General features: G+C 55.4%; 4 protein-coding genes across 4 annotated transcripts; 2 read left to right on the plus strand and 2 right to left on the minus strand.

Moving 5' to 3' along the window:
- The first annotated feature begins 223 nt into the window (after positions 1 to 223).
- NCU00905 (N-acylethanolamine amidohydrolase) lies at positions 224 to 3264 on the plus strand. Its single transcript, XM_958729.2, has 5 exons — positions 224 to 565; positions 653 to 755; positions 838 to 1354; positions 1436 to 1573; positions 1651 to 3264. The coding sequence occupies exons 1-5, from the start codon at positions 435 to 437 to the stop codon at positions 2592 to 2594; spliced, it is 1833 nt and encodes a 610-aa protein (XP_963822.1). The 5' UTR covers positions 224 to 434; the 3' UTR covers positions 2595 to 3264.
- Positions 3265 to 3361: 97 nt separating this feature from the next.
- NCU00904 (D-lactate dehydrogenase) lies at positions 3362 to 5810 on the plus strand. The gene is made up of 3 exons (XM_958728.3): positions 3362 to 3840; positions 3921 to 5371; positions 5475 to 5810. Exons 1-3 carry the CDS (start codon positions 3597 to 3599, stop codon positions 5565 to 5567), a joined length of 1788 nt encoding a protein of 595 aa, XP_963821.1. The 5' UTR covers positions 3362 to 3596; the 3' UTR covers positions 5568 to 5810.
- On the minus strand, positions 5688 to 7495 carry NCU00903 (hypothetical protein). Its single transcript, XM_958727.3, has 4 exons — positions 6972 to 7495; positions 6790 to 6849; positions 6543 to 6725; positions 5688 to 6392 (listed from the first exon to the last, which is right to left on the minus strand). The coding sequence occupies exons 1-4, from the start codon at positions 7366 to 7368 to the stop codon at positions 5980 to 5982; spliced, it is 1053 nt and encodes a 350-aa protein (XP_963820.2). The 5' UTR covers positions 7369 to 7495; the 3' UTR covers positions 5688 to 5979.
- Positions 7496 to 8682: 1187 nt separating this feature from the next.
- Positions 8683 to 12290, minus strand: wc-2 (white collar-2). Its single transcript, XM_958726.3, has 3 exons — positions 11091 to 12290; positions 9664 to 10933; positions 8683 to 9577 (listed from the first exon to the last, which is right to left on the minus strand). Exons 1-3 carry the CDS (start codon positions 11232 to 11234, stop codon positions 9399 to 9401), a joined length of 1593 nt encoding a protein of 530 aa, XP_963819.3. The 5' UTR covers positions 11235 to 12290; the 3' UTR covers positions 8683 to 9398.
- Between the last annotated feature and the right edge of the window lie 148 nt (positions 12291 to 12438).

The raw sequence follows: 12438 nt of genomic DNA on the forward strand, positions 1-12438 counted from the left end.
GCAGATGGCTTTATGTTTATCGCGACCTCTCCACTGTTAGCATCTGGTAGCTGCACCTCAGCAAATTTGAATTGTGTACAAACCAATCGTGTCGCGAAGCCTCCCTCAATGGACGAAGATATGGGCCCGCCGTTCGTAGTGTAGTAACGACAAAGCTGACAACGGTACTTGTAAGACTTTGTGACCGAGCCATCTTCTTTTTTTTTTTTTTTTTTTTTTCCCTGGGTTGGGGAAGGTGAATCTAAATCTTTTACCCCTATCTCGATTAATTCACAAACACCTGGACTCGTTGATCGATGACGACGTGAACGAGACAGGTTCATCCCATCTCAGTTCCTAGTTCAGTATCGTTGCCCCGTGCAGACACGACCACCCACCAGCGCCCTTCCAAACTCCAAGCAGCGCCAATCATAGTGACCATCTCGAATCTCACGATGGCTTCAACTAAGAAATTTCTTAACCACCCGGGAGCCAAGGAGGCTCCGGCTCATGCCTTGGAGTTCCAGCCGGAGGCGGACCACAATCCTCCCATGCGCGGACTGCCGTTGGTAGCTGCCTCGATGCTGTCAGTACTTCTTTCATGGATGGTCTCGAACGACAGAGAATCAATAGCCCAAGCATGTGCTCACTAACACATCAACTCATTCCCCAGCATTTCCAACTCGCAATGGCTTCAAAGGTTCATGTGGAGTAATGCCAAATTCGGCCAGGCCAAATATATGTTGGAACTGAATGGTGAACAATGGAGGGCGCAAGTGAGTTTCTGACCGCGTCACCTTTCTTAATCTTCCTCATCACTCCTGGGTCTCAACTATCAAGGCTAACACAGTCACATAGCCCAACGTCATCCCCATATCTTCTTCTTCCTCAATCTCCACCCAGCCAATCCTACCCCTCGACCCCTCCCTAACCACCCCTCAACCCCCCACCGTCCCGGGCCGCTTCAACTCCATAGCCGACTACCACGCCGCCTACGCCTCTGGGCAGCTCACGCCGCTACAGGTCATCGACGCGCTCCTCCCTCTGATCCGGCGCGACATCAAGCCCAAGCAGCAGCAGTCCAAGTACGCCGTAGCCTTCATCCAGTCCAAAGTGGACGAGGTGCTGGCCGAGGCCAAGGCGTCGACGGAGCGTTGGCAAGCCGGCAGGCCGTTGGGCATCTTGGATGGCGTGCCATTTGGTGTGAAAGATGATACCGAGGTGGAGGGATACGTGTCGACCATGGGCATGAAGGTTGATGAGAGGTTTGAGTATTTCAAAAAGCCAGCGACGGAGACGGTGTGGCCGGCGAAGAAGTTGAGAGAGGCCGGGGCGATCATGGTGGGGAAGATGAATCAGCATGAGATTGGAATGGGTGAGTGCATCAATGGACTTGCTTGTTTGAAGTGAAGAGCGAGAGAAAGAAGGGCTAGAAGTGCTGATGATAACGACGCAGACACGACGGGTTGCAACCCTGCTACGGGAACGGCTACGAACTGGTACAACACCCAGTACTTCCCTGGAGGCTCGTCATCTGGTGCTGGATCTGCCCTGAGCGCCGGTCTTGTGCCCATCGCTATTGGTACTGATGCCGGTAAGTTGGCCATTTCTACTGCCTTGGCTCCATTACATCAAAAAGCACCCGAACTCACCAACTCAACCCAAACACAGGCGGCAGCATGCGCATCCCGCCAGCCTTCTGCGGCGTCTACGGCCTCAAGCCCACCCACAACCGGGTCGTCAGCCGCAACTCATCCATGTGCGTCGTCGGCCCCATGTGCTCTAACCCATCCGACCTGACCATCGCCTACCGGATCATGGCCCAACCCAACCCGTCGGACCCAGCGCAATCCTCTCTCGCCCCGTCCATCCCCCCCTCGCCCACGGCCAAGAAATACCTCGGCCTCTGCCCCGAATGGATCGCCCTCGCCGACGCGGACGTGCGCACCACCTTCAACCGCGCCATCGAGACGCTCTGCAGCAGCTCTTCCTTGGGCGGCTACGAGCTCGTAACCATCAAGCTGCCCTACCTGCGCGAGGGCCAGCTCGCCCACGCCGCGACCTGCCTGACCGAGGCGGCGGCCGACGCCCGCAACCGCGTCGCCAACCCGGACGACTACCTCAAGCCACTCAACTACCCGAACCGCATCATGGTGTCGATGGGCGCGCAGACCCCCGCTGCCGACTACCTCCGCTATAACCAGCTGCGCCATGTCATTATGCAGCACCTCGCCCACCTGTACGAGCAGTACCCCGGTCTGCTAATCGTGACGCCGACTACGCCCATGGCTGGGTGGCCGATCATGCCGGGTGATAATGTGTATGGGTGCAGTGATGGGAATAGGAGCATTAGAAATATGACGTATGTGTGGGTTGCGAATACGAGTGGGTGTCCGGCGGTGACGTGCCCCGGAGGGTATGTCGAGGCGCAGCAAGGGGAGGGCAAATTGCCGGTGGGCGTGATGGCGATGGCGGAGTGGGGAGAGGAGGAGAGGCTGTTGGGGTTCGCGAGGGAGATGGAGAGGTATCTTGCTGAGGCGTATGAGGGCGGGAGGCAGAGGCCAAAGGAGTGGGTGGATATTTTGGGGGTCGCGAAGGGTCAGGTGAAGGTTTAATATAGGCTCGATTTTGGAGCGATTTGGGCGCGCAGGCGTCCATGATGGCCTGGCGAAGATGAGCTTGGAGGTGTAACGGATATGCTAATAAACTGATAAACTGAAAATATTTGAGTACGGCTTGACCCGGAACGACACCGGTCTCTTTGCCTTGGCCATGATCACGTCCCGCGTCTGCGCGAAAGTTCTCTGCTTGAGTGGTTCCCCTTGTCTTCAACTATGTTATCTGTGACCGGCCTGTCGGCGACGAAAACGCACTGGCCGGATAATTCTGAGACGGAATGAATCGTTCGGAGGTCGTCGTCAGTCGTCACTCAGGGCTTGCGCCGGCATCGGAGCTCTTTCCGGCCTTGGAACCCTTTCTTTACTCCTTGATCAAGTGTTCCATGGCGGATGTTTGATTGGATTGAGCTGAAAAATGTCTGGAGACGTCTGTCGGGGGCTCTGGAGCGTATGTATGTCACATCGGGCTCGATGGCTAGAACAAAGTCAACTGACGACCATCCGGATGACCCGGATGGACGTATGACGATACGAACGCTAACGGCCGGTCGGCAATTACGAGCCAACACCGCGGATGCAGGTGAATAAGAAGCGAGGATACTTATCGTTTGAAGTAACCGTCTTGCTAGAGAGCTCTCGGTGGAGAAAGACCTGCCGCTGTGCTCCGATGCGGACCCGGTGTGGGCGACTGCGGGGGAGTGAGCTTTTTGGCCCACAAAAACTCCGTTCTTCCCGCTCCCCTCACCAATTCCCCACCAGTCCGTCCCGTTTCCCGCCCCCATTTTCTCCTCATCTGCCCCGGCCGACTCCCCCGGCGCCAAGCCAGTTAAAGCCGTCGCCAAGGTAATACCCGCGGGCCGTATGTACTTATACATAGCTATCACATCATTACACAACCCCTTCGCATCATTCTTCAGCCTACTTACCTTACATAGCTTGTAAAGACCGCAGAGTTCTCCAATTCTCAACTGCAGCCATAGTTACAACTTTTCTTCAACAATGTCGCAGCTCGCGAGCAGGGCTGCCAACGGCCTCGGCCGGGTCGCTGTCAGGTCCAACAATGTCTCCCTTCTTCGCGGCAGCCGGTCTGCTCGACTATACTCCAGCAATGCCAAGGGCAGCTTCAAGGGGCAGTTGACCGAGAGTGTCACGCAGCGCCTGGAGCGTGAGCAGGCTGAGCGCATTCGCATGGCCGCCTACCGAGACTCACGTGCCGGCTGGAACAACTTTTCCCTTACTGGCCGTATGAAGTCCTTTCGTCAACGCTGCTTTCTTTAATGCTCCATCCAGTATGCTAGAGATCCAAGCTAACAAATGCGGCAGTCCTCATTTTCACGGCCGGTCTCGGCTGGCTCGTGGGCACCCAGTATCCCAGGGGCGAGATCTCCCCCGATTCCACCCTCCCCCTCGCCAAGACCACTCCCCCAAGACACGACACCGGCAAGGCCAACCTCGAGGCTGCCTGGGCCGACTTTGTCAAGATTGTCGGCCAAGAGAACGTCAGCACTGCCGACTACGACCTTGAGGAGCACTCTAACTCGGACTGGTCTTCTCACCAGTCTGATGCCTCCACTAGGCCCTTCTGCATCGTCTACCCGTCCTCCACCGAGGAGGTGTCCGAGATCATGAAGGTGTGCCATTCCCGCGCCATCCCTGTCGTTGGCTACAGCGGCGGCACTTCGCTCGAGGGCCACTTCACCCCGACCCGCGGCGGTATCTGCGTCGACTTCCGCCGCATGAACAAGGTTCTGGCTCTGCACAAGGAGGACCTCGACGTGGTTGTCCAGCCCGCCGTCGGCTGGCAGGATCTAAACGAGGACCTGGCCAAGGATAACCTCTTCTTCCCTCCCGACCCGGGCCCGGGCGCCCAGATTGGCGGCATGATCGGCACCGGCTGCAGCGGCACCAACGCCTACCGCTACGGCACCATGCGCGAGTGGGTCTTGTCCCTGACCGTTGTCCTTGCCGACGGCACCGTCATCAAGACCCGCCAGCGCCCCCGCAAGTCGTCCGCCGGCTACGACTTGACCAAGCTCTTCATCGGGTCCGAGGGCACCCTCGGTCTCGTCACCGAAGCCACCCTCAAGCTCACCGTCAAGCCCGCCTCCGAGTCCGTCGCCGTTGCCAGCTTCAAATCCATCCGCGAGGCCGCCTCGTGCGTCGCCTCCGTCGTCGCCAATGGTGTCCCCGTCGCCGCTGTCGAGATCCTGGACGATGACCAGATGCGCATCATCAACCAGGCCGGCGTCACCACCCGCCGTTGGAAGGAGGCCCCCACCATCTTCTTCAAGTTCAGCGGCACCCCCAGCGGCGTCAAGGAGCAGGTCGCCATCGTCCAGGGTCTCTCCAAGCAGACGGGCGGCCAGTCGTTCGAGTTTGCCAGGAATAACGACGAGCAGGCCGAGCTCTGGAGCGCGCGCAAGGAGGCTCTGTGGAGCACCTTCAGCATCAAGAAGCCCGGTGACCACCTCTGGACTGGCGATGTCGCCGTTCCCATGAGCAGGCTCCCTGACATAATCGATCTGACCAAGGACGACCTCAAGAAGAGTGGGCTCAAGAGCTCCATTGTCGGCCACGTCGGCGATGGCAACTTCCACATCCTTCTCCTTTACAGCGACGCCGAGAGGAAGCTGGCAGAGGACTGTGTCCACCGCATGGTGAAGCGTGCTGTGGAAATGGAGGGTACTGTTACTGGTGAGCACGGTGTCGGTCTTGTCAAGCGTGATTATCTCCCCCACGAGTTGGGTGAGAGCACCGTTGACACTATGAGAAAGGTAAGCTTAACATCTCCCACTCACTACTCACCATAAACTACTCGCCATCAAACCAAGCGTCAGCCAAGAGTGAAGTGCTAACGCCCCCTTTTTCCACGGCCAGATTAAGCAGGCACTGGATCCCAAGTGCATTCTCAACTGCGACAAGGTCGTTCGCATGCAGAAACCTGCGCCTGGCGAGATTCAGGAGTGGTAAGACTTTAGGATACATTGGCTCGACTGTGGCAAAGTGTAAAAAAGCGTGACATTGACGAAAAGGTGGCTTGTGGGTTGAACGTCCTCACCTGTATGGTTTAAACCAGTTTCCTGTTTATACCCTGATTTTCGTATTCCTTCCTTCTCCTAGAACTTTGTATTGTTCATTCAGTGCCTATTCCTAAATAGATACTACACTTCAGGTACCTATAAACACGTACCTACTAGGCTTCACTAAACGCAAAACATTGGGGAGTTGTCCAAATTCCGTGACTGTAGATAGTCGTATTTTTAACTTCATCATCTCTTCATATTTCCTCACTGGATCATTCCCGTACGCCTTAGCTCCCTCGCTCATATACCACACTCAACCCTGTTTGTTACTTCAAGAGACACATGCCAAAGTCGCTCGTTCACTTGTTCAAATACTTGTCAGCAATGCTCAAGAGACCGCCCAACCCGCTCGAACTCTCCTGCGTCTGCGTGTGCGATGACGTTTGCTGGGAACCGGTGCCGCCCTGGCTCTTGAGGTACATCTTGAGCGCCATCTCGCCCGCCTTCATCACCACACTCTGCTTGTCTGTGCTATCCGACACTTTACCGGCCGACGCCTGCTGGTCGAACAGCTTGGAGGCCTGCGACATGGCCAGGCCAATGAATGCGCTCTGCGACTGTGACTGCGATGACGAGAAGGAGCCGCTGGTGAACAGCTTGAGCGCCTGCAGGGCCGCGGCGCTGCCCATGCCGCTTGACGTCGCCTCGGGCGTCTCGGAGCTGGGGGAGAAGGCGGAGGAGGAGTAGAAGGTCTTGTGGGCGCGGACTGCTTCTGTTTTGGGGGAGAGAGGGTTGTACGTGGTTAGTAATGAGACGCATGGTGGAAAATCTGGGGATGGATTCTTGGATCTGGGGGAGAACAGGGCGGGTGTGTATGTGCGCGCGCGCGCAGGAGGTAGGACTGGACAAAACATGTACTAACCATCCTCATCGATATCCTCCTGAGCAACCTGCTGCTTCTTGGAGCTGAGGCTGTTCAAGATGCTAGAGAAGAAGCTCTCGTCCTCCTCGGCGTGGTTGGCCGCGTGGTTGGCCGCGCCACGGAAGTCATCGTCCTGTTCGTAGGCATAGCCGCCGCCAGCAGGATAGGCGCCGCCGTGTGCGACTATGTGAAGAAAAATGCGTGAGTTAGAGGTAATAGGTATGGTATGGTATGGTACATTACGTACAGTCACCGCCGCCAGACGGGAATTGTCCGCCAGAGTACTGCTGTTGCTGTTGGTGTCCGCCTGTTGACAAAGAGAAGCGCAAGTTAGCATCATGTCGTCGCGCCGCAGGTCAGGTTCCCAAGGAGGAGGACCAGGACGAGCGGTCAACGAAGCTCTCCAGGAGAGCTGAACTGAGAACTTACCCTGGCTCTGCTGCTTCTTGGCGTCATCATCATCGTCACCAATGACCTTGTCGACGACCTTGCCGATGAATCTATCCATTGTGTCTGTATTTCGGGTGTTGGTCGGTCGGTTGATGTAGAAGTGTATGGTGTATGGTGTATGGTGTGTGTGCCTGACAGGAAATGCAAGACCAGATGTACGAGTAGGTAGGTAGGTTGGGAAAAGGTGGAGAAGAGCTACAGAAGTAAGGGGACCTGCTTCTCTGGCTGTAAGAGGGCTGCTAGTGTACCTCAGGTATGTAACAGCTTGCATCGAAGCAAGCGGCAAGGTATGTAAGGTATCAACGCAAGATGAGATCAACCATGTCAACCCAACTGGGCTGTTGAGCGGCTCCAGACTGCACACTACACTCAGCATGTAACATTTCCCGTCATGCCTCTTGTCGCTCTCCTGATCTCCCCTTCACTCAACACCAGCCCGAAAGGCTAGCTAGGCAGGTAACTCGGTTCTTATCCGGTCACCTCCTTTCCCTTCTCGGGCTTTGGGTCGCCGTAGTAATCAGAAGGTACTTATCTGACTTGACGGGAACTCTTAACACAACCCGCCTTGGGCATGACGTTTCTGCGGGGTAGCAAGCGTGGGCGGTGCCCCTTATCGCGCCTATCGATAGGAGGAGAGTCGTTCGTCGTAAGCTGGTGGGCGGTCCGGTACGCTGCGGATGCCCCTGGTTCGGCGAGTCTGGACGCTGCCCGGGTCGCTGGAGGAAAGCTGGACCCGTCTGAAACCGGCCCCCTCCTTCGAAGTTGCCTTCCAGCGATTACAGTGAATCCCTGCTAGTGCAGCCCCTCCTTTCTGCAAATCCGGCCTCACTTGCAAGTGCAAAGAAAAGTTCGTGAGACTGGAACCGGCAACTGCGATGAGTTAGCAAAGTATGTGATCCGGATTTGCACGGGCAGTTACAAGGTCCTTCGTTTTGTTGGAAGAGAACATGTGCACCTCGCGATCACACCGTGGACAGCAGAGCTAGGTAGAGGTAGCTTAGGTACTGCAAGATCCCCTCTAAGGGGTCTTCACTGTAACCTAGAGGTATTGAGGGACCAACCATCCCATGGATCCCATCCCCATCTTCTTGATGACTCTGACACAAGTCAAGCCACCGTGATACGGGTGACGTTGGAACGGTATCCCTTGTAGAACACCAACGGGCATCAACCCGTTGAATCAAGCTCATTTGGCGCTTTGCATCCCTTCGCACGGGAGTAGGAAAGAGAAGATGAGTGCCAGAGTAGAGGTACCCAGTCGCAGGGTTCGATAAAGTCTGGGTAACGGCGTTTTGTGGATCTCGAACGTATTGATCCTCGTTGGCTTTCTTGCCCGCTCCCGCTCTGCCCGTCTCTTCCGTCTGCACACTCAGGTCTTTTGCTTTATCATCGTGATGTGTTCAGTTTCTGATAAACCTGCTCTCCCTTGACGGTCAGCTTAATGATGGGAAGTGGAGATTGCTCCTAGTCATGATCTTTCTCGTGATCCCCAGTGCCCCTGCCGTTGATGAGATCCCATCGTCTGCCCATTTGAGGAATCCATTTGAGGAATCTCTTGCTCCAAATAAGTCAGACGTCAAATGCAGCGTAGCCGCCAAGGGCCCATAAGAACCCAGCAGGCCGAGTTGCTGAACAACAGCGCTCGAAAGGCCGGCGCGATCATTCACCATCACTGCAAAATTATACCGTTGGCATTGCCATTAAGAGTCCTTGTGAAAACCAAAAAGCCTAGTATCAGCAGGTGGCGGTAGCTCATCATAGATCGAATGCATACGTTGACATGGTGGTATAGTAGCCCCTTTCTTTCATGTGCGGCCGTCCTTCCGTTCATCGCTGGATGAACACACCCGCCAGCAAGGGCGACGCGGCGTAACAAACTCCTCTCCATACCCTGGCCAAACCAACTGAATCGGTTTCCAGTCATATGTCCATCGCATAAAGAAAGATAGTGTGTATCGTAACGATGCCGGGGTTGCGTTTCCTGCCATCTCATCCTACCGTGCACCGCAGCACTACCGGCTCTCCAAGGCACGTTCTCGGAACGGTCCACAAAGCTAAGCTGCACATGTCAAGACCACTCTACGCACCAGGCAGCACGGAATCGATGCAGTTCTGTTTCTATGGTCCATCCCTTCCTCATGCACTCGCGCCCTTTTCCATGGCTAGGTAGTCCCTCTTCATCAACCCAAAGCAAGGAATGCAAGATCAGTGTCTACTCCCACTTCGTAGCTGCGTTTCCTGTTTCTAGAAACTGGTCATTGTTCTTTTTCTCAATCTGTATATAGGCCAATGCGCCGAGCTTGTGCTGCGGATCTTGATAAACGTCGAGATTGTGTTGAGAGCGGTCGAATTCTGTTGCCTGAATATAGCTGCTGGAATCCGTTGTTCATTGCGCATCTTTATCTTCTATCCCATATGATCGCCCATGGGTGTATGGATGTCGTTGTGACCGCCTATACCTCCGCCGTTATTGTTGTTGTTGGCGTTCTTCTTTTTCTCTTTCTTTGCCCAGCGAAGACCGCAGGCATTGCATAGTGTCTTGGGTCCACTAGGGCCTTTTCGCCATTCGGGGGAATCGAGCGTACCTGTTTCAGCATCCTTGTCAGCAACTGGCAGTCATCAAGAAGCTATTTTGGGAGCGGGTTATATAATATGGAGAAGGGGTAATTACCGCAGTCGGTGCACACGTATTCCTCTGCAACCTTGATCTTCTTCTTCTTCTCTCCCGTCCGGGGATCTCGGTCTAGGGGAATCGCGATTCCCGCATCACCCTTAATGAGCGTCGGGCTGGCATTACCCGTTGTGATACCATGACTTCTTTCACCCTCCTGGTACTTGAGTCCTGTAAGCATTTCAATCGTGTCTGCGTGATTGCCCTCGTAACGCAACATCTTTTCGCGTATAGAATCCGGCCGGCTTCCGGCAATGCCTTCCAGGTTCTCCCGCGTCAGCGCAATGTTAAGCGACGACGCCGGCTGGCTGGGTGGTGGCATCATAACGTCAGCTTGGGCATTCATGGGAATGTAGAAGGGCGTCATTCCCATCTGGGTCGCGGTATCGTCGGACGGCGTAACATCAGATCGTCCCTCCTGGCTCATTCGCCATGTCCTATGCGACTCTTCCTGCTCCTCCTGCTCCTCTCTGCGCAGCTCGGCAATCCTGCGCTTCAGTCTTTCGTTTTCAATCTTGTGTTCCAGAAAGGAATCCAACAGACCCGCGTTCTTGGTCGGGTAGGGTCGAGCCATCATGAACACGGCCTGGCAGAAAGGCGACTGGTTCTGTGGATTGGGTGCAAACTTGGCGGCGGCGATGTGCGCATGACCAACAGTCTCGAAAATGGTCCAGTTTCCATCCTTTTTCCGGAACCGGTAGAACAGTCGCAATTGGGATCCCGTCGCAATGGCCTCGTTCAACTCCGCGGTGAAGACCCCGACGTCATCCGGGTGGATCAGGTCTCTGAGGAACAAGTCAATGATTTCGGGCGGCTTATAGCCGGTCAGGGGTTCTACGCTGGGCGAAACATGCTTGATCCGTCCGTTGGCATCCAGAATGTGTTCCCAGTCCTGGAGCTCTTCGACAACCTTGGCGGGCCAATTGCGGCGCTTGGTGAATTCGGTCAGGGTGCTTCCGCCGCCCGACGAAGGGCCCCCCGAAGGTCCGGAGGTGGTGGTGGTAGGCGTGGCGATCATCGGTCCGGCGCTGGACATGCTGGTCGCAATAAGGTCGTCGGGGGAAAATAGCTGGTCGGGTGCCCCGTGACCGCCGCACACCCCAACATGACTGGGCCCTGCATTACCTGCAGGGAGGGGTGGCGGGACCGAGACCGGGGTGAAGGGGTTTGACATGGAATCGCCAACATCGAGACTCATCGACATTCCGTCAAACCCAGGAAACACTGAAGTATCCAGAAGCGACATCATGTCCTGTGGGTCGGAAGTCATCTGCAGCTTGAAAGCCAATCAATCGGCCAATCGTTAGCTTGCTCCCCATTTTCGTCCAGCAAAGGGAAACAATTTTTTATTCTCTCGAAAAAAAGGAGAAAAACAACTCTGACGGAAAAGAAAATGCTGCTTGCTGCTGCTTGCTGCTGCTGCGCACCTGCGAGGCTGACATGCCGGTTCCCATGCCGGTTCCCATGCCAGTTCCCATACCGGATCCCATACCGGATCCCATACCGGATCCCATCCCCATGGCTCCAAAGCCATACATGCTGGATCCAGGGGGAGGCTGTCCGTGAGACATTGTTCTGGCGGTTGTAGTAGTGCGGATCGTAGTGGTGAGGCGGCGAGATGGCGGCAAGCTGACAAGTGCAGGTGTAGACGGCGGCGGCACATCGAAGAAGGCCTTCGTTTTCGAATGGAGGAGGGGGGGGTGGGAACTGAAGTATTAACGGTTGCTGTTGTTCAATGTTGCCGCTGCTGCTCGTGCTGCTGCTGCTTCCTGGTGCTTCCTGCCTTTTCGGCGGTGGAGGAGCTTAAGAAGGAGCCCGCTTTGAATGGGCTACTAACAGCAACACAAGCGCGCGATTCGTTGACTTTCGTCAGGTTAGTCCCCCATGCGATATTGCTGTGTAATAGTTTTCTGCATCTGACTGCCGCCGTTTTCGAAAGATGGAGTACGGGGCGATATTCCAATCACGTTCCTTTTGATGGGCGGCGTTGTACTGTGGCTTTGTGTGGTCGGTGCTTTTGCTGGATTGAATTCAGGACTATTTCAGGCCGAAATGCAGCAGAGAGTAAAGGTGAAGTGCTGCGGAATCAAGTCGTCGTCAGTTACGTCTAGAACCCGCGGCGCAGCAACGATAAAAGAGGAAGAAGGAAAAGGGTATTGTCGATCAAAGAGAACAAGCCCAGTAAGGACGGGAGCGGGGGGTGGGCGTGTGATGACCTGGGACCTGGAGGAATGCCGCCCTTGACGAGGATGGGATTTCTGGGATGGCAGATGGGAATCTTGAAGGGAGCCGCCAAAAAGTCCCCACTTTCAGACCCAAGCTCGTCAAGGTATTGCTTTGCTGGTGCCGTGCTAGCGGTGGTGGTGGTGGAAGGTCGAGCAGGGCTCTGGTCGAGGGGTCGTGGTTACAGCAGGAAACTTGGTTGTTACCAACTCATAACCGCCACTCTGCTCTGCGGTGCCGTGTCGTAGAGGTGGTAGACAGGGGCCGTGGTTCGAGCTTCCATCCATGGATGTCTCGATGCGTGCGCAGTGAGGAGCTAGTAGGACGAGGTTCATGGATACGTATTGAAAGAAGCGGTGGCATTGGACTGGCCAGGCCTGACAGACAACCAAGATATATTGTCACGTCTGTCTTCTCCCGGTTCGCATGCTGTCAGTGGTCAGATCTAATGGTACCGTGCGGCCTGTTTCTATAAATCACGTTGTAGACGCTGTGGTGTACACTAGTTGAAAGGGATGAGCTTGAACTGAGCACTCAGTATACATATGCACG

Source organism: Neurospora crassa, linkage group I, assembly GCF_000182925.2.
Source record: "Neurospora crassa OR74A linkage group I, whole genome shotgun sequence".
NCBI classification, from domain to species: domain Eukaryota; kingdom Fungi; phylum Ascomycota; class Sordariomycetes; order Sordariales; family Sordariaceae; genus Neurospora; species Neurospora crassa.